At 41.3% G+C, this 19,132-nt stretch overlaps 1 protein-coding gene and 1 long non-coding RNA gene across 17 annotated transcripts in view; both read left to right on the top strand.

Annotated features, from left to right (window-relative positions):
* DOCK10 (dedicator of cytokinesis 10) overlaps nt 1-18,467 on the top strand; it is a 148,026-nt gene extending 129,559 nt beyond the window's left edge. For 12 of the 16 annotated variants that reach the window (XM_068691437.1, XM_068691436.1, XM_068691441.1 and 9 more), the window contains exons 45-57: nt 214-429; nt 1,149-1,206; nt 1,538-1,636; nt 3,050-3,156; nt 3,607-3,729; nt 4,764-4,877; nt 10,756-10,902; nt 11,372-11,582; nt 13,812-14,002; nt 14,692-14,792; nt 15,104-15,242; nt 17,057-17,132; nt 17,741-18,467. In XM_068691437.1, the coding sequence (XP_068547538.1) occupies nt 214-429; nt 1,149-1,206; nt 1,538-1,636; nt 3,050-3,156; nt 3,607-3,729; nt 4,764-4,877; nt 10,756-10,902; nt 11,372-11,582; nt 13,812-14,002; nt 14,692-14,792; nt 15,104-15,242; nt 17,057-17,132; nt 17,741-17,808 (1,650 nt within the window). In that variant the 3' untranslated portion in view covers nt 17,809-18,467. The remainder of the gene's footprint in view (nt 1-213; nt 430-1,148; nt 1,207-1,537; nt 1,637-3,049; nt 3,157-3,606; nt 3,730-4,763; nt 4,878-10,755; nt 10,903-11,371; nt 11,583-13,811; nt 14,003-14,691; nt 14,793-15,103; nt 15,243-17,056; nt 17,133-17,740) is intronic. The other 4 variants (XM_068691444.1, XM_068691434.1, XM_068691445.1 and 1 more) reach the window with 2 other exon arrangements.
* LOC137860804 (uncharacterized) lies at nt 4,884-8,981 on the top strand. Its single transcript, XR_011099194.1, has 2 exons — nt 4,884-6,003; nt 6,068-8,981. It is a non-coding gene; the product is annotated as an uncharacterized lncRNA (long non-coding RNA).
* Nucleotides 18,468-19,132: the final 665 nt, after the last annotated feature.

Genomic DNA, 19,132 nt, shown 5'->3' with positions numbered 1-19,132 from the left:
TGTCATTTTTACCTGTTCAGTAAAATGTGTAGCAAAAACACACACAGCAGTGTAAAATGTGTATATACTGTTGAACTGTAAATCCTTTTCAAAACCAACTGAACTTGAGGGAGGGGGAGAAGATCCTCCACAAGCAGAACATGAGCTCATTCAGGGGTGCTGCATGTGGTTCTCTGGATGGTCGTAGTGATGTATTGCTTATCTTTCCCAAAGAACGTTAATTTCCCAGCAGAGGTGAAGGATCTGACCAAACGCATCAGAACGGTTTTGATGGCTACAGCTCAGATGAAGGAACATGAGAAAGACCCTGAGATGCTTGTGGATCTGCAGTACAGCCTAGCAAACTCATATGCCAGCACACCTGAATTGCGTAGGACCTGGCTTGAAAGCATGGCCAAGATTCACGCAAGAAATGGAGATTTATCAGAGGTAACAAATGCATTTATCACTAGGCTGAGATATTTTGATAAAAAGGGCTGTGGAAGACAGATAACAGCAATGATTTAAGAGATATACAGTGTCTATCCTATACTTGAACTTAAAGTCAGGTTTGAACTGTGCCTAGAGATGTGATGTGATTATTATTCCAGTTTGCCTAACTGTAACAGTGCCTGATATGTGCTTGACCGAGACTTAGAAATGTCTGAGAGGGAAGCTGTGGTCAGTATTGCATTAGCATCTCAACTGCTTAACCCTAACAGGCATAGTAGCTATAGTGTAGGCGAGGTTATAAACAGTGCTTAATTTACATACGGGGTATTTTGTCTTTTTTTCCCCCCATACAGCATAGAAGAGGAGTTTGCCCTATGCCATGTCCCTTTCGTCAAAAGCTTAATGGGTGATGGGAAGCTCCAGCGCATAGCCCAGCAATCTTATTTACAAAGTGATGTGTTAGGTTGTTCTCTTGAGCAAAATTCCTGATGTCCTCATTTAACTCTTAGTCTGTGCTTTTATCTGAGACATCCAGTGAAATTAATTAGGAGATGTTTCATCATTTAATACCTTATTTTCACAAATTGTTACGTTAGTTTTCTTTCCTTTTCTGCAGTATGACTTGACAGTGATTCAAATATGTGCTCTTTATCACATACATGCTAAATCATATAGTCTGCTTTAATGCATTCATGTATTTTGGTCTCTCGTTGCAGGCTGCTATGTGCTATATCCATATCGCTGCTCTCATTGCAGAGTACCTAAAAAGAAAGGGTAAGATCAACATATTCAAAACTAACCGTGTATCTATAAATGATATTGTTGAAAATAATTTTTGGTTGTCCTGCTTTCCTTACTTATAAAATGAAGTATTCTTAAAGCTGCTTGAATTCTACCCAAAGATCTTATTTTTAAAATGCATCGTAAATACTAGTCTTAGCAGTAGAACAGTGACTGTGTGTGTTTTGTGTAAAGAGGGTTAATTAAATGTTTATTAAGCTAGTGCTAAAAGGGAATGCTTCACTTGTTGATGTGTCATTATTAAATATGCATGTATTAACACATACCAGTAGCAGTGTACTAATACCATCTTACGCTATCATAGGTTACTGGAAAATGGAAAAGATTTGTACCTCACGTATGCTCCTGGAGGATGGTCAAGTCTGTGATAGTAATGTGTTACTAACAACTCACACTGGAGGAAGTGAGTGCTCTAACCGTGCCTGTTTATGGGTCAGATAACATGGCTAGGGAATCCAATTACCGTTCTTCAATTGATCTGGAAAAATACCTACCAAAGTGAGAATACTTATAGTGCATGTTGATGGCTGTAATAGCAAGCAAGTAATATCAGAAACATTGTGTGTTACTTTCCTGATGCTCTTTGGCTGGTTTGATGTCTCTGGTTAAAGGTTCTTTCAGGGACAGAGCACTCTGCTCTTCATTGTGAACAGAAATCCCTCTCAGGTCAATTGGTGTTTAGCACACAAATCCACATTCAATTCCCTTGACTGTCCAAAGCTGGGGGACAAGGGCAGAATTAATATCAGGTTATCCATATGTAACTTAGTATAGATAAAGGGGTTTTTAATCTGTGATGCTTATTAGAGAAATAAAGTGCAGGCTTATGTTTTTGAAATGCTTCCATGCCAATGGTTATTTAGTTTATGAAATGTGTGTTTCCAAGTAATTCTCAGCTTGAGATATTTTAGCAGTGTTCATAAATAGTAATTTCTAGGGATAAGAGCAAGTACATGGGGAAGATGAAACTGTTAGTTTTGGAAAGACCGTGGTTCTCTGATAACTTTCAAGTGTGTGGTGTGGGGATGAGACCAAAAAAAAAAAAATCCTTTCAGAAGGGGGCTTTCTGTAAACAGCAGTATTTCAGGGACAGTTCACTTGTATGCTTTGTATAAATAACAGATCACAGTAGGTGGAGTGAAGAACTTGAGTCATTTTAAACCTACACATTAGTAAAAAGTTGCTCAGGAGCTGCCTCAGCAACTTGCACCACCTCAGCTGTCTCCAAGAGAATTCCTCAAGCAGGACAGTGATGTCTCTGCTGAACCTGGGCAGGGTAAGGAGTGCTGCTGCCATGGTAGCCTCGAGCCCAGCAGAGGTGCAGCATGCTCCAGAGCAGCCATCTCCATCAGCGTGTGGAAACTCTGCCCCCCGCTTAGGAAATGTGGTGTGTGGAACAAGTGCTGAGCCCCAGCATGCAGTGTTTAGTGCCTGGAGGTCAGGTCACCAGCTGCAGCGTTGGTTTCATGAGTAAAAGTTGTCTCGCCTCCGTCTACGATGGTAATTCCTGTATAGGGGAGTGTGGCACATGTAGTTTTACTGCCAGCACTGTACATCTAAGGAATTGAAATGCCAAAATGAGAAATAAGATTGCATCAGGAAAGCGTTGCAGTTGCCCTTTGCCTGGACAAATGGATTTATATCATAGAGAAAATGCAGAACGTTCTCATAAATTCAGTCAGTTCCATTTGTGCTTCTCATCACTTGGGCTAACCCAGTCAAATGAAATCAGCTTTGTATTGATGACATCCAATAACTTTTTTAAGTGCGTGGTGATTCAGTCATTAATTGACGTTGTTATGAATTGTACTTCAAGGTTTATTTTCCATGGGATGGCCTGCTTTTCTAAGCATTACCCCCAACATTAAAGAAGAAGGTGCTATGAAGGAAGATTCTGGGATGCAAGATACTCCCTATAATGAGGTCAGCAGCATTAACATTTATATACTTGTTCTAAATTTACAGAGTAGTATTGCTAATGGATTCCTGTGTATGTTAAAACAAATTATAATGAGAGTGCGCTTCACCCAACATTAAAAGGCATGCAGCTTTTGAGTGAAATGCCATAGCTGTTTTACTAAACAGGGGGGATGTGTGTTTAGGTAACCAGAACATTAAATACTAGAGTTGGAGCCCACAAAGCCATCCTGTTCTTCTGAATGAGATGTCAAGTATTTTCATGTTACTGTTATTTCCATTTTGTATTTGAAGTGCTACATGACCAATTGTCATGTAAATATTGTGTGATCGAACTAAACTTTAATATAGAAGATGCAGAATAAAAATAAAACAGTGGGTAGGTACTCTTCTTGTATAATTGTTAACGAAGCTCTGTCAGCTAGCAATTAACCCACCGTATTTGCTGAATTGCAGAATATTCTGGTGGAGCAGCTGGAGTTGTGTGTTGAATACCTGTGGAAGTCTGAGAGATATGAGCTCATTGCAGAGGTTAACAAGCCTATCATTGCTGTTTTTGAGAAGCAGAGGGACTTTAAAGTAAGTTCTTTTTTTTTTTTTTATTTAAATTGTCTTAAGCCAACTGTAACGATCAATATTTTTTTAAATTAAAGTGCTTTCTTTAAAAGGAATGTTTTGTTCTTCCTGTCTGTAATTTCTGCTTTTAATGCTTTGTTCTATGAGTAAACAAAAAACTTTGGTATCCTATCTTCCTCTTTTCAGCATCAATACAACCATAAATGAACAAGTTTTTTTTCAAAAAAGAATCAACCTCTAAAGGTCATGAAAACCACAGCAACAGCCATATTTCTAGCCATATTTCACTGAGAGACTTTTAGTTATGTCCAGAACTACATGTCTCTGTGGAGAAATCTCTCTCTGTTAACCAATTAATGTGATTTTTTGCATACATTTTTAAAACCAAGAGCACATTTGCATTGTATTTAAGTTCAGAAACAGCTGATAAATTATTGTGATCTCTTCACAACTCCAGGGTTCCTTCATTTCTTATTTTCTTTCTACATTTAACACATAATGGATAGCCTGATGTTAATCTCATTTGCTGATTTTTAAATTATTTTTTGATTTTGATTTTTTATTAAATGATTTGCTGGTTTTTAAATTAGAAGTAAAGGAATAGGTTTAGGCTGTACACTGAAGAAGCAGGTCCTCAAATTTAAACTTAGTTGATCCCTCTGTATTCTATCACAAGAAAGTCCTTTTTAGTGGTGGGTGTGGGTAGCACATCTCTGCATAGGGGTAGGAGCTGACAGGAGTTGTTGGCACCGTGCCCTCCCCAGCACGTAGGGCACACTTTGACTGCTTAAGAGGTCCCTATCACTGCTCATTTGCGGAATGCTGTGTGACCCCATACACAAAGTCCCTTCTGCCATAAAATTATCTGAAGATCTCAGAAATCTTGAGATAAGCCATTCCCTCAGTGTGTACAGCCATCTTTGCAAAGGTTTGGGTTTCTGATTAAGGCAAGCCATGCTCGTGCAGAGCCTCAGTGTCATTTCCCAAAGTACTTGTTCCCTCTCACCTTCCCTCTCTCCTTCTGTCTCTTAACGTAGAGGCTGTCAGATTTGTACTATGACATCCACCGCTCATACCTGAAGGTTGCAGAAGTAGTGAACTCTGAGAAACGCCTCTTTGGGAGATATTACCGCGTTGCATTTTATGGGCAGGTAAGTTGCCTTGTGTTTTTTTTGCTCTGACAGGTGCTTAGAGTTCAGCCAGGTTCTTCTGATCCTGATGTATTTCGGGAAAGCTAAAGCAGGGAAGCAGTTGACAGTGAGTCATGGGGTAAAAAGTGCATCATGGGTCAAATTCTAGGGAGGATTTTAGAGAAAAGAGAACACTTGGTTGCATCTGTGTAAACTGATGTGGGTTAGTGGTGGAATGGAGAACAGACATGTACATCAGCTTTAGTTCTTGATATCAGCAAGCAAAGCGGAGACAGAGGTAGGGCATGTTTTTGGTTTTGTTTTTTTTTTAAGAATAAAACTTAAGTGAAACCAGGTAAAGCATCTTCCACATATGGCCCTCTCTTCTAATAAAGTTTAAAATGAGCAGTATGCAGTAGACGGTTTGTTATGTTTCTTGCTGACTGACTTCTGCTTTCAGGCCACCTCTGATTCTGTGCAATATACTGTAGAGTAGTTTTATTCCCTCTGCTGTGCTTCAGCATCCTCTAAGCATTTTTTTGTGCTTTCTTGCACTACAAACCAGTTTAGCAATCCAGCATGTCCTTTTAAGACCTGTTTTTGTAGCAAGCATACAATTTCCTTTACTCTGAAATAAAAAGGTGTGTAAACAACAGATTGATGTGAATCATTCTGTTTGCTAATTGGATTTTAATGCAGAAATTTGCTCTTTTCTCCTTTTGGTCTTATTCAAGGCTGTGGTAAGTCTAGTTGCATGTTTTGTTTAATTCTTCTCACACGTCCTCCATCCTTCCCTGTACTGTTACTTAACATTAACTTTCCTGCGCTCCTGATTCTTTGGTTTGTGGCAGATGAAATAACGTTGTTCCATTCATCGTTGCATCCTGCAAACTAATTTTTGTTTGTTCAGCTACCCAAATTACAACGCTGTATCTGTCACCGTGTTGTGTGCACTGTGGGGCTCAATGCTGTCACCTCATCTCAGTGACGGTTTCTCTCTCAGCTTCACTGGGTGCAGGATTGGACCCCGTGTTTCTCTGTTGAAAAACTCAGTGTCGCACTAATGCTGTTTGAATGCAAGGCTGTGTTTCTGGCCTGTGCAGCAGCTCCAGAGAGGAAGGCTGCTGCCAGTCTGCAGTCAGTGGCAGTGGTAATCGGAGCACCCTCAGCAGGGTGCAACCACAGGCCCAGTACTCCCCTCTAGGAGCAAGCAAATTGGGAGTCAGGGGGGAATGGTGAGTCCTGGCTCTTCCTGCAAATCAGCAAAGCTTGCCAAATGCAAGAAAGCAAGCTGCTCTACCTGAGGAAGGGTAGAGTTTTCTGTATGCCCTTCCTCAAGATGGGGGGCAGTGGAGGGGGGAAATGGGACTCTCTGCTTCCAGCTTCTTGCCAGGGCTGTCCCTGAGACAGTGCAGGTACATGCTGTTTCTCCCCAGAGGCCAAGTCTGTGGCTTAAAGCTGCCTGCGAGTGGGTAACTGAGCTGCAGCAGTTCTGCTCAACTGGGTTAAAATCTGTTACAGCACAAAGACTCTTCAGCTGCCGGTGCCACAAGGGCAACTTCATTTAAACAGCTTTAGTGCTCTAAAGCATATGACTTTTTCATAGCTGTGTATTGCTCGGTTTATTCCCTGGTGCACATGAATACTGAGCTCTAAATGCAAGCAAGCACAGCTCCTTCATTTCCTTTTGCAGATGAGATTTTATGTGGTAGAAAGTGGGACTGCTCTGTATTGCTCCTTGCAGAGGCATAGTGACTAAAGCGTATGGCACAGTGCAAATAATTGAAGGTAGATAATTCCCATCAACGTTACTGGTGCCTCATTTGCTGAGGATAATAGCACTGAATGTGCAGAGATGATCAAGGAAGGCAATACACGAAGCACCACATCAAGAGTTACAGATGAGCCTTGACCAGGGAGGGGAAGGAGAGAGAATCATGTGTTCCCACTTACTGTGCAGTTTTCCATTCAGAGTTTCCTTTCTGGGTTTTGGCAAGTCCCTTTTCCCTTGTGCCACTTGCTTCCAGTTTGGCTGTGCAGGTGGAAAGGCACGGGGACTTGTGGTCCTTCTGCTGCCGAGAGTACCTGCAGGCCTCCGTGCTCAGAGCAGTTTCAGTGGCCAGTTCATTTGCATCATTACAAGTTATTCTCTTGTCTGCGTTGAAGGCAGACTGCACACTTGTTTCCAAAAGCTACCGGTTGCAGGTTTTACTAGGTACCAATATGAATTGCTCTGCTTAGGCCACTGCAAGGGAAATGCCACAGAAGGACACTTGGTATGCAGGTATGGGATTCCTTCTCAGTCTTATAGGCACATTGCTCTATTAAAAATTAAAAAAAAAAAAAAAAAAAAAAAAAAAAAAAGTGGGTAGATATAAGTGTAAGCACACGTTTAAAAAAATGTGTTATTACATGTGCATCCATTGATAGTTGTATCAATAAACATATGTTCTGCTTTGTGAACATTAAACATTGGTATTTCTTAACTGTAACAGAAACTACAGAGAATTAATTAAAGAATAAAATAATATTGCACATACTGTTTGTATTTTGCGGTGTCAGCAAGGTAGGATTTGGGGGGTTGGTTCTTAGTGGAAAAAGGAAATCTGCAGCTCTACTAGAATGTTTTAGAAATGGTTCTTCACACAAAGGCAGAGGTGGTGTTGGGTTACTACACTGCTTTAGGGACCCTCTGGAAGGACGAGCCGAATGAGCCTATTCCTTAGGCAGGATGTCACCAGCGAGCTTTATTTGCAGCTTCAGAGAGCCGGGTTTCAGGGCACTGCTGTTTGGGGCTGCAGACTGCTGCGGGCCTCTGGTGACAGCATCTCACTGCCACCACCAAGTGGCCGCGCCTGCTATGGGCCAGGGACCGTGATTTTATTCACAGGTGTGTTTTGAGAAGCCAAGATCTTTGTTGAAGTAAAATAATAATAATAATAATCAGCTGCTAAGTATGTTGAATAGCTGAAAACTTGTATTGTGCTGATAAGCAAAGAACATCCGAGACACGGCTCAGCGCAGTGTTAGTAAGGGCAGAGCTGAGGCTCTGCTCTCCCACCTGTGCACGCTCTGGAAGCTGGAGGGCAGATTGTCACAGCGGTAGGGTGACTGCAGGTTTATGTCTGAAGGTCGCAGGGTGTGTTCCCTTTTCCAAATGTGATGAAACAGCTGGAATAGCTTCCTTACCGAAGAGTGCAACAAGCCCACTGTCTTCCTAGACACCCACCAGCAAAAGGATTCCTGTCTGGAGAGTTCCTGTCTGGAACTGCAGTAGTTTGGTGCTGCTACTAGGATGGGGCAGAATCACAATGTCCAGATCTGACAGTAGAACAGGATAATATGCAAAAAAAGATTGAAGGCTAAGTCTCTGGTGCTCAGTCAAATGCGTTGTGGGGATGCTTTCCTCTCTCACTCTGGTGGGGGCATGCTTGCTGCGGTAGGGTTTGGACCATTAGCCAATTTTAGCCCACGTAAGCCAGCAATATCTTTTCCCACCGGCGTGCACCTGGCCTGCATAAAGGTCACCTTAGAAGAGGCAGAAGGCTTTCCCTCAGAATCCTGCTGGGGGAACGGCGCGTGCTTTTCCAGCAAAGGGCAGAGAAGACCTCAGATTTACTGTGAGCTTCAAGGGCTGCGCCTGCGGCCGTACAAGGAGGAAGAAGGGCCCTTCCAGCGCTCCCACGCCGACAGTCCTGGGGCACAGCTTGACTCTCGGCACATCAGAGCTTGGTGGAAACCAATAACCTACCGTCTGTGAAGCTGTTCTCCCTCCTGTTACATTCAGCTGCTCCACGTAATGATTTTCATCTGTAAGGCTGCATTGTTCTTACAGTGCAAAAACAGCCAGTGTGAAAATAGTCTAGGGATATGCATTGATAATGTGACCATGGTTGCTTAATATTTCAAAATCCTTGAATTGGAAGATATTTGGCTCCTAAAAAGTATTTAATCTTGCTTTCAGTAGTCTTTGCCAGACATATAGCATATGGCAGACACGAGTATTTATAGCTCACAATTAACTTCTGCTTGTCACTTGTCAGCTGAAATACTGCAGGGAATATGTACTTAAATGATATCCCCTGCATTAGAGACAAGACTAAATCTGTTAGCTGTTTATTTGGGGGAGTGTTGCTTTTTTTTTTATTTCCCAAGCAAAGCCATTAACACAAATGTCATCCTAGTGTGCTATGTATGCAGCATCAGCACAGAGATTTGGCGTTTACATATAAACATTCTTGCAACGTGCAAACATACACAGAAACAGCATCTAGGATAAGAAGATAAGCTATATTTTAGCTTGCTCTGTGATTAATTTGGAAAACAGTTTTTGCTGTTGTTTTTGGTGTTTGCTTTGTTGTTTGTTAAAAGCATTGAATGGTAACAGAAAACAGATGTTTTTTGACAGAAGCAATCCTGAGCTGCGTGTTTGAGTATGGTTGCATTAAAGTAATGACTTTTTCAGCTATTTTCACATAGCAGTCTTTCTTCAATGGAAACAAGATAAGAAACCAGGTTACGATCCTGCAGATTTTCTCAGTGGAATCAATAAAAAGTCAGTTGCCTGCCTAGCTCAGTAAATGTTTATAGGGTGTCAGCTGTTGAGCTCTAGATTTGTTTCTAATTACCTGTGTGGGTCTTCACAAGCCTATAAAGATTAATTGATAATATTGTTAAGAATGGCACAATGTTAGAAGGTCACGGTGAGACTAATTAAGATGCTATCAGACAAGCTGCCAGTGCTGCTATTATTAGTCACTTGTTTCTGGTAATGCCCACAGTGCTCTTGGCACTTGCCAAATTAACACAGATGATTTTCTTGCCCCTTGTCCTGACTGAAGGAGAAACCACAGATGTACGTACTTGTCAAGCCCTGCTAAAACAAAGCTCAGGGTTTTGTTCCTAAACAAACATCAACAATTTCTAACTGATTTGTCATAATCCTGTATATCTTTTTAAACGTTTGCCTGGTCTATAATTTTAGCAACCAAAGTTTGGAATACACTTCAACATGGAAGGGCTGGATTTTTTTATTTTTTTTTGGATGGATACCTGCCACAGATTTTGGCAGATCCCCTGACTTCATTCACTTGTGCTCTGCTAGTTTTCAGCAGATCACAATTTGCTAAGGCATGTCGTAGAATTACCTGTCCAAGCTACATCACGTTAAGTGTAAAGGGCCTTGGGTCTGGCATCATTAATGCTGTCTTTCTTTTCCTCTCTATCCCTGCAGCTTCAGGAATCTTCCTCTGGGTCACTTTGCATTGAGGTGAAAGGAGGAGTGTCTGGGGACAGCTGCAGTATTTAACACTGCCAAATTTCATCAGTGGCATATGAAAACTTAGAAGGAGGGCTGGTGCTGCCCGTGGTGTTGGGATAAATCCAGTGCTTCCTAATGGGTCAGCTGCTGCTTTCTGCTCAGCTGGGAGAGCTGCTCCCCTAGTGTGTGATGTACTTATTCATCTTGTAGCAGCTGAGTGTCTCACCTGCGTGTGATGTGATGCTGCTATTTTTCGGCATTTCTTCTGAAGTCTGCCAGGTTCTTGTTCAGTTCTTCAGCAGAGCCTTTCATTAAAGCTCTGACACATGTACCCAGTGCAATAAGTAAATGACCCTAACAAGATCGAGCTTTTTGGCAAAATTAAACAGCTAGGTCTCCTACAGGAATAGATGTGTATGGGTTATTTCCTGGGTAACTTAGGAGACACCAAACCAGTATACGTGCAGACATCTAGGCATGTGTCTGCAAGGATGGAGAGAGGCAAGCCTTTACCTTAGGTGCTGGAAATGGCATACTGGAGGCTCCATACGGACAGCCCTGATGCCTGGTGTAAGCACCTCATTTAGGCTTTGCCTTGCCTGTTGTGTTCACTATATCCTTCCATTTCTTTCCAAACAGGGTTTTTTTGAAGAAGAGGAAGGAAAAGAATATATCTATAAAGAACCCAAATTAACTGGCTTGTCTGAGATCTCTCAGAGGCTGCTCAAACTGTATGCGGACAAGTTTGGAATAGATAACGTGAAGATCATCCAGGATTCCAACAAGGTGAGAAAGATGTGATTCCTGCACATGGGGGAAAAGCGAGTGCACAGTTCGCGTTTTGTGAGTAGTATTTTGAATAAATGTGAACAGTGTGACTTAGTTTTGTAACCAAAAAAAGACCCTAACCTGTGCACTGTGTGCAGTGCAACACAGTCAGTAGGAAGAGAGCAAGCATATGCCAGTGTGCACGCAGAGGGCACTCAGATATTTACTGTAATGCAGGAGCAGGTTGTTTTCTCTCTCACTTATCTTTCATTCACTTTTGCCTTTGGCTATGTTCAAAAGGCCCACTGTTCTAACAGGCCTCTTAGTTTAAAATGTTTGTATTAATTTGTGGTCTAAAGATTGCATTTGGAAGTCTCACTTTTTCATCCGTATTGCCGTGATAGATAAAAGCATCAGGAATATAATGGATGCTTTGGCAGTTTGACACACTTAAATGAATTTTATTATGTTTGCCACTGTTACACAGGTCAACCCCAAAGACCTGGATCCAAAATACGCCTATATTCAGGTCACATATGTCACGCCTTTTTTTGACGAGAAAGAAGCTGAAGATCGGAAGACCGACTTCGAAATGCATCACAACATCAACCGCTTTGTGTTTGAGACGCCTTTCACACTCTCAGGAAAAAAGCACGGAGGCGTGGAAGAGCAGTGCAAGAGGCGCACAATCCTGACAAGTATGTCTGCTGCTGCTGCTTCCCCCCTCCCAGCCCTGCCTTTGACAGCCAAGCACGATGCCAGGTTTTCTGCAGGCAGTGGGCACAGCACATTATACAGAATGACAAATAATCTTTTTCAGTGTGTCCATTTGCAAAGCATGTTCTTTCTTACAGTCCTGAGGGCCATCCTATGTAAGGTTATTTTCATTTGTGGAGTCATCAGCTGTCTTATTTTTCCTAATTATTAGCATCTTACAGTGATGGAATTTGGGAGTGGTTCTGCTGGAAGCAGCTTAGCACTCGGCCCCGTTGTTGTTTTGATAATAAACAAGTCAAAGGAAAAGAAATGTAGGGTGCCTTTTCTGCTGAGAAGAGTAAATCTTTGCAGATAAGATTTTTGTTCAAAAGTGGAGTAAGATGCATTATACAGTGTTTTTAAAAGTGAGAGGTAAGCTTTTCAGCTCAGTGGATGCAGTCACTGTTTTAAGACAGGAATGTAGGGAATACTGGATGTGTCTGTTCTTACTGAGTCATGTTAAACAGAAAACATCCAGTTCCTTATCACGATTGAAATCTCTGTGAAACTACTACTGAAACTTGACCTGTCTGAATTTTGGCTGGGAGTATGAGAAACTGTCTGAGACAGAAGCATTGTTCTCATGAACAGCAGTGAGCAGGGAGGCTGATGTTCACAGCAAAGGCTCCTGAGTGATAAAATCCAGTTCCCCGCTGACTTCAGTGCTTGTGCCTCCCCCAAAGGGCAAAGTGAAGAAAGCTGCTTACGGTATAGGCGTAGTTGCCTAAAAGTTTTGTTCTGGCAAGTCAGAGAAGAGGCACTGATGTCTGGGGGCATCATGTTACATGACACAGCTTTGCTTGTAAGAAGAAGAAAGGAAGAGTAGCTTGTGTGGGGGGTTTTTTAAGTGCTCGAGCAGCACTTGGTGTTTTGAGGTATGTACTGAAGCAGGTAGCTTCTTTGACTTGAAAGTGCAGCTGTTATGGTACATCTGGCAAAAACAGAGAAGGCTGTTTGTCCCTCGAAATAATTCCCTTAGGTTATTACACAATGTCAGCAGCTCCCAGAGCTCTTAGCCTGGCTCCATCTTTGGCGTTAGGTGGGAATTTGGCCTTCTCTTGTCCCCTGCTTTCCCTTTGGCACCTCCCTCGGCTCAGTGCCTATAAAGTTTCCTGTAAAGGAAACCTTCTTTTCCTTTGGATAAAGTCAAATACTTTCACTTGCTTCCTATGCAAGCAGAAATGCTTTTAGTTGGAGAAGAAAACAAGGCTTACTGGTACAGCTGGAAGACTAATGGCAGGTTTTGTGCATGGCCAGAGGTACTGGGTGGCTGGAACAGTACCTGCTAGGCACCCTGCTCCAAAGCCCTGCTGCCTGCGTCACACAGAGGATGAGTGTGGTCTGGCTGCAGTCTGTGGGTCACTGGCTCTCTACTGCTCCTGGTTGTTACTTGTGCTTCTAGTTCTGGAAGTCTTTGGTTTCCTGCTGTCCATGGGAACAGTCACCCTGTATGATGGAGCTCCTTGAGGTCTGAGCTGCCCGGCAGCACGTGCTTGCTGGAGGAGGGCATATACGGAGTTTGAGAGGTCTTCCAAAGTGTCTTGGACAGTCAGGAAAAGGTTATTAAACAGTTCCTTTTAGACAATGTGCCATACTGTATCACTGCCAAACTCTTTCAGATCTGTGAAAATGGCTTCACTGGAAGGAATGGTTTTATTGATGAATGGTTCCTCCACCAGCTCCCATAAGTAGTCTTTAGATTGAATACTAAAATTAACTCCTTGCTTTTTTAAAGATGGTGCTTCAATAATGTGTTCATCTGTGGGTGAGTGGTACTTTGATGGGATGTCTTGAGGTGTTTGAAGTTCATTATGGGCTTACTGTTTGGCGCTTTGATTCAGAAGAATGGTTGATAGCTTTTGGAATCTGAGTGGTGAAAGCCACATGGATCTGATAAAGCTCAGCAGCAAACAATGGTCATTTCAAAGGAAACTCTTTTTCCAAATGTACCAGGTCTAAAAAAAAAAAAAAAAAAAAAAATCAGGTTGGACCTGCTGAATTCTATTGCTCATTTGATGATTAAAACTCAGTTTGTAGGCATTGATAAAGAGATTGATATTGTCAAAGTTAACACAATCTAAACCTTTGACGGACTTGTTTTGTTTTCTTAAATACTGTCTTGTTGGGTGAGTAATACATTTGATGCTAATACATTTCTTGCTTTCGAGTAGCCAGTCACTTGTTTCCCTACGTGAAGAAGCGTATTCAAGTCATAAGCCAAACGAGCACAGAGTTGAACCCCATCGAAGTAGCGATTGATGAGATGTCCAAAAAGGTCTCAGAGCTCAATCAGCTTTGCACAATGGAAGAAGTGGACATGATCCGACTGCAGCTCAAACTCCAAGGAAGTGTCAGTGTCAAGGTAATGGAAATTTGCCATTTTCCTCTTCAATGCATCTACCTAAATCTTTGTTCTTTTTTTTTCTTTTTTTTTTTTTTTTTTTTTTTACCCTTTCTGACCTGTTTTGTCAATTTCATATTTCTGGTTGTTTCTTGTTTTCCAGTGCTGTTGGAACCTGCTCAGAAAACATACGGCAGTGGAAAGCTTTCCACTGATGTTGATGAGCATTAGATTTATGTGCAAACATGACTACTTCTGTCAAATCTTCTCAAAAAAAATGTTGAGACTGTTCTAAAAAGACTATTGTGTCACTTTAGAATAAAACGTGTCACAGAGTCAACCATGCAAATACTTTAAAAGGGAAGTTTTTTAGGATTAGTTTTGTCATTTCCTGTTATAAAAGTTGATGTTGGTGAGAGGTGCATGTATTCCTGGGACTCTAGTTGAAATTTCTTCAAATGTTGGGTTTTCTAGATGGCTAACAAGTTGAGCACCTTCAGAGGCCAGCAGAGATCTGTGCTTTGTGCAAAGCTGACTCGCTCCCTTTTTCTCAGCAAAACTCTTCAGGTTTCATCCTAATGGCAAGAGAAGTGATTCTGATATTCTTCAGGACAGCTTTGCCTGAGGCCAGTCCCCAAGCCTCAGGATGCAAGAGGAGAGGACAGTAATCTACCTGCTCTCTACACCTAAGTTGTGTATTTCTCCCCCAGGTAAATGCTGGACCAATGGCCTATGCTCGAGCTTTTCTGGAAGAAACAAATGCGAAGAGATATCCTGATAACCAAGTTAAGCTTCTGAAGGAAATCTTCAGGTAAACACTTAGGCTTGCCACCCTCTGCATAGTATGAGTAAGGAGTAGTGTGACACAAAATTAGGCTGACTTGAAGTACGCTGATTTACATCTGCATTTGCTCTATCTTACAAGCCATTCTCAAGAAGGCATTTACTGAAGTTTTGGGCTATCCCATTAGCCAGTGTTCCTCTTCTTCTGAGAATGATTTCTGAAATTCATTTCTAACAAGGTATAATTTGCAAGGAGAGAAAGAGGTATAGTTTTGTGTATGCTTTTTTTTCATTACTGCAATATTTGTATGGTTTTTCTTTGTGGTTTTGTGCTTGTAGGCAATTTGCAGATGCATGTGGGCACGCTCTTGATGTCAACGAACGCCTTATTAAGGAGGACCAATTTGAATATCAGGGAGAAATGAAGTCTCATTATAAGGATATGCTCAGCGAACTCTCTGCAGTTATGAACGAACAGGTTAGATCATCTATTTACTGGTGGCTGGGACTGAGTGTGGGTAGCTGACTTTCTTCTCTTGACAAATGAAGCTCTAAAGCAAAATACTAGAAGTAAAATCTGGCAGTGCAACAGTCACTCAGAACACATAGTTCCAATCCTTTTTTAATTCATCTGCATTATATAAAATGAATCTGCTTTTCTGACAAAAATTTTGTCTTCTGCCTATCTTTCTAGATAGTGAAAAGTAGAGCATCATGAGACTGCAGACTGAGGTTTAGAGGCATAGAAAGATACTCAGTTAAACTAGTGTTTTATGCTTGCATGGTTTATCCTATAGTTGTGAGATATTTAATTAAAGACCTAGCTTATAACTGGAGGAGATATCTCCATAGTTTCTGTTTGTATTCAACTTTCAGAGCAAGAATGACTTATTTTTAAGTGCACTTGCAATACACGCCATGTTAAAATTCCATTTCAACTGTTAGCAGCTTTAGAAAGATAAGCATGCATTAATTAAATGCAGTGCATCCCAAAATACTGAAGCTCACACTGGCAACTATTCCATCGCTGTGTCCATGCGGATCCTTTTTACTATGTTTTCTGTTTTAATGGAAATAATAATTGAATTATTCTGCACAGTAAGTGCAAATTAAAGCATGATTAATTGCTTCTCTTCAAGGTTATGAGTAGGCCACTTTAGATTGTGCCCAAGAAATATTTATTCCCTGGTAACTGCACTGTGTTTCCAGTTGCCTATAGCACAGATTAGCGTTAACCGGTGGTATCAGTGATGGCATCTCACGGAACTGCCTGATTCTACCCCACTGGACCATGCTATATTATTCATCTTCACGTGTGAGGAGAATAATGATTTATGAGAGTTTTTGTCCCATTGTTAATCTTACTGTGGAATGAAGCTAGTTTTTCACAGGGTATAAAGGGTATAAGCCTTATAATTGCTTTGAGGCCTTGGTGCCTGCCAGCTGGGAGTCAAGCTCAGTGGTTGCTCTTTTGTGAGTTGTGCTCTCTTCCTGTTTCAGTGCATAAAGATCTGTGAAACTCAAGCATTCCAGTAATTTTATAGTAAATAATATTTATCTCTTTGTTATACTGAAGGTATCATTTGTTACACACTGTTCATGCCTCCCCTGTGGAAGTTATTTTGGCTATCTACTCAATGTACAGAAGACACATTTCTTGTGTTCCCCACAAAATGGAAAACGAATGGTCAACTTAAATTAGTCATGAGCAGCCCATGAGTTTGAGCATGCATTAAATATTCAGCGAGTCCTATTAAATATTCACACCTGTATTTATATCTGTATCAATGAGCTCTGAGTTTTCTTTACGTAAGTGAAGAGACTAAATAATACAAAATTACCTGTACATAACTATGTTAATATGTAACGCTGAGTTCATCCAGCAAAAGGCAAAACTGACATCTGCTTAACCAAAACCAGCAGACTGGAAGTCCATGCTGAAAACTAGTTTCCTACTTTTTGCCCTGTGGGTACTTACAAATGACAGCACAGTTTTCTAAGCAGTGTGGCTTTTGGGGAACAATGTAGTCCTCCTGCAAGGAATGCATGAGCTTCCTGTTCTGAGCAGAGCATTGCCTCAGATAAATCACACGCTGTAAATTGTAGCTGAAATATTTATTTTGCAGTTGGAAGGCTTGAGGTGCTATTGTAACTGTACTGTGTTCTCCACGACAAGATTTGCCATCTTTGCCATTGTCATAATCAAGAAGGTTTTGTTTGCTCACCCACTGCTAGTGACTCTTTCATCACCATGTGTTTTTCTCGTTTTGTTTTGTTTTTCTTTTCTGACAGCTCTGTCATGGTCCTTGCTTATACAGCTTCTCTTCTTCCCTGTCTAACATTTCCCTCAATACTATAGCCAAAAGTGGTATGTTCATTTTTCTTAAATCTATTTTTTCATTTAATGTCATGTACTTGCTCACTTGCAGGTTTCTCTACATGCTATGTTCATTTAGTTTCATGTCTAATGACTCCCTTTTTCGGGGAGTTTAAAAATAATAATTAAAAAAAAAGCTGTGTGTGTGCACTGCATCATCCATGCCTAGCGTGCCAGTGTTGGGACACGAGTTGTTAGCATCCTAGTCATGAACGTGGGGAGGTCAGTGGAGCAACTCAACAGGAGCCTCCCTCCTGATGAAAAAATAATAGTAATAATAATAAATAAATAATTAAAAAAAAAAAAAAAAAAAGATGTGCCAGGAGCTGTGTGACACAGTAATAGCACGAGTGGCCAGGGACAAATGGCATACAGTTCACCCCCAGCTCAGAGGACATCCTCCCTCTCCCTGCAGCCTCTGGTCACTGCTGGCCCCCCTGCAGAGATCCTCTCCCTCTGCCAGATCCTTAGCATCACTGTGTAATAAGCCAAAGGTGGGAAATCACTGGTTAGACGATAAGCACTGCAGAAACTGAGATAGCTATACAGAGCTCTCTGACTGTTGCATATTTTCTTTTTTTTTTTTTTTCTATGAAAAGATTGCATACAAGGAGGATTCAGCAAAACAGCAAGGAATGGAGCGCACATATTCACGAGTCATCAATAGAACCAGCTCGTCTGCGCCAGCAGCAACCACTCCATCAAATCCTGATGCTTGACTGAGGCATGGGGAACATGCAGCCTTGCAAAGACCTGTTTTTTTGTTGTCGTTTTGTTTTGTTTTCCTTTTAGTTTAATAGTACTGAAAAATAATTTGACCACGGACAATACCAGGAAAAGGATTTGTGGGTTATGATTTTAATTTATTGGAAGTCTTCACGGTGATATTTTTTAAAACTGCAAGCTTGATTATTTTTTTTTATTATTTTTTATTTTTGCTTGCCCCAAGATTTGCACATTCCCTGTCTTTTTGTTGTTGTTGTCAATTTTTGGTTTTGAGCAGTCTTTATTAAGTCAGGCTGATTACAAGATTTCCATTGAACAGATAGCTACACAGCACGCCCTAAGTTTGCTATAAATTATAATATATCTAATACCAAGTCCTAGTATACATATATTTTAAAAGTCAGAGTGGATGTTTTATAACATTTAAGTATATTGCAACTGTAAATAGAAGATGTGTAAAATATGTCATTTTTACAAAATTTAAAAAAATCTTTTTAGTTAATTATGACAGTACTAAGAATATGGATAACATTTCAGTTACCATTATATTAAAATATTTGTGTATGTGTATAAAAGCGTCCATAAAATCTTCTCTTTGAAGGCCTGTGTGTTGGTTCATTCCCATGTCAGCGATTTCCAGAGGCGTGGAGATCAGGATGTCCCTTGCATCCCATCGGTCGGTTGTGTTACGGTTGCAGATGGGGGACGTTTATGACCACGTACAGAACATGGCTTCAGACTGTAACCATGGCCTTAGGCTGAGGCCACCCTGAGAAACAAGAGTTGATGTGGTCCTCCTGCCTGAGACCAAGGAAGCTCTGCTCTTCCTTCGAAGTTTGTAGTCCCACATTTTGCCCAGGGCCTGTTGGGAAACTGTGTGCCTCTAGCGAGACCCTTTGTTTGGTTTCTGCATCATGCTGGGACGCGGTGGAGCTGGTCTGGTCTCTCACCGAGTTTGTTTTAACCTCAGTTCTTCCACACTCCTTTGTGTTCGTTCCTTTGCTCATAGAAAAGTTCTTGCTTTTAGAGGTCCCTGTTCTTCGTTTTTGTGCATTAGGACACCTCTCTTCTATCCCTCTCTTTCTTCCTTGGTAAAACCCTGGTGATTCCCTCAGAAGCCTGCACAGGTTTATGAGTGTTCATTCAGGTCAGAGACCAGAGCTATATCTTGCTGTGCAGGCATGCCGTGAGGATTTTGTTGTTGCCTTGCTCTGCTCTCCTGTCTCCTTTCCCTCTCTCTCTCTTCCCATGACACCCTCAGTTCA

This window comes from Anas acuta, chromosome 9, assembly GCF_963932015.1.
Source record: "Anas acuta chromosome 9, bAnaAcu1.1, whole genome shotgun sequence".
Lineage (NCBI taxonomy): Eukaryota > Metazoa > Chordata > Aves > Anseriformes > Anatidae > Anas > Anas acuta.
Note: the sequence above shows the minus strand (reverse complement) of the source record. Positions and strands in the feature narration are given on the sequence as shown.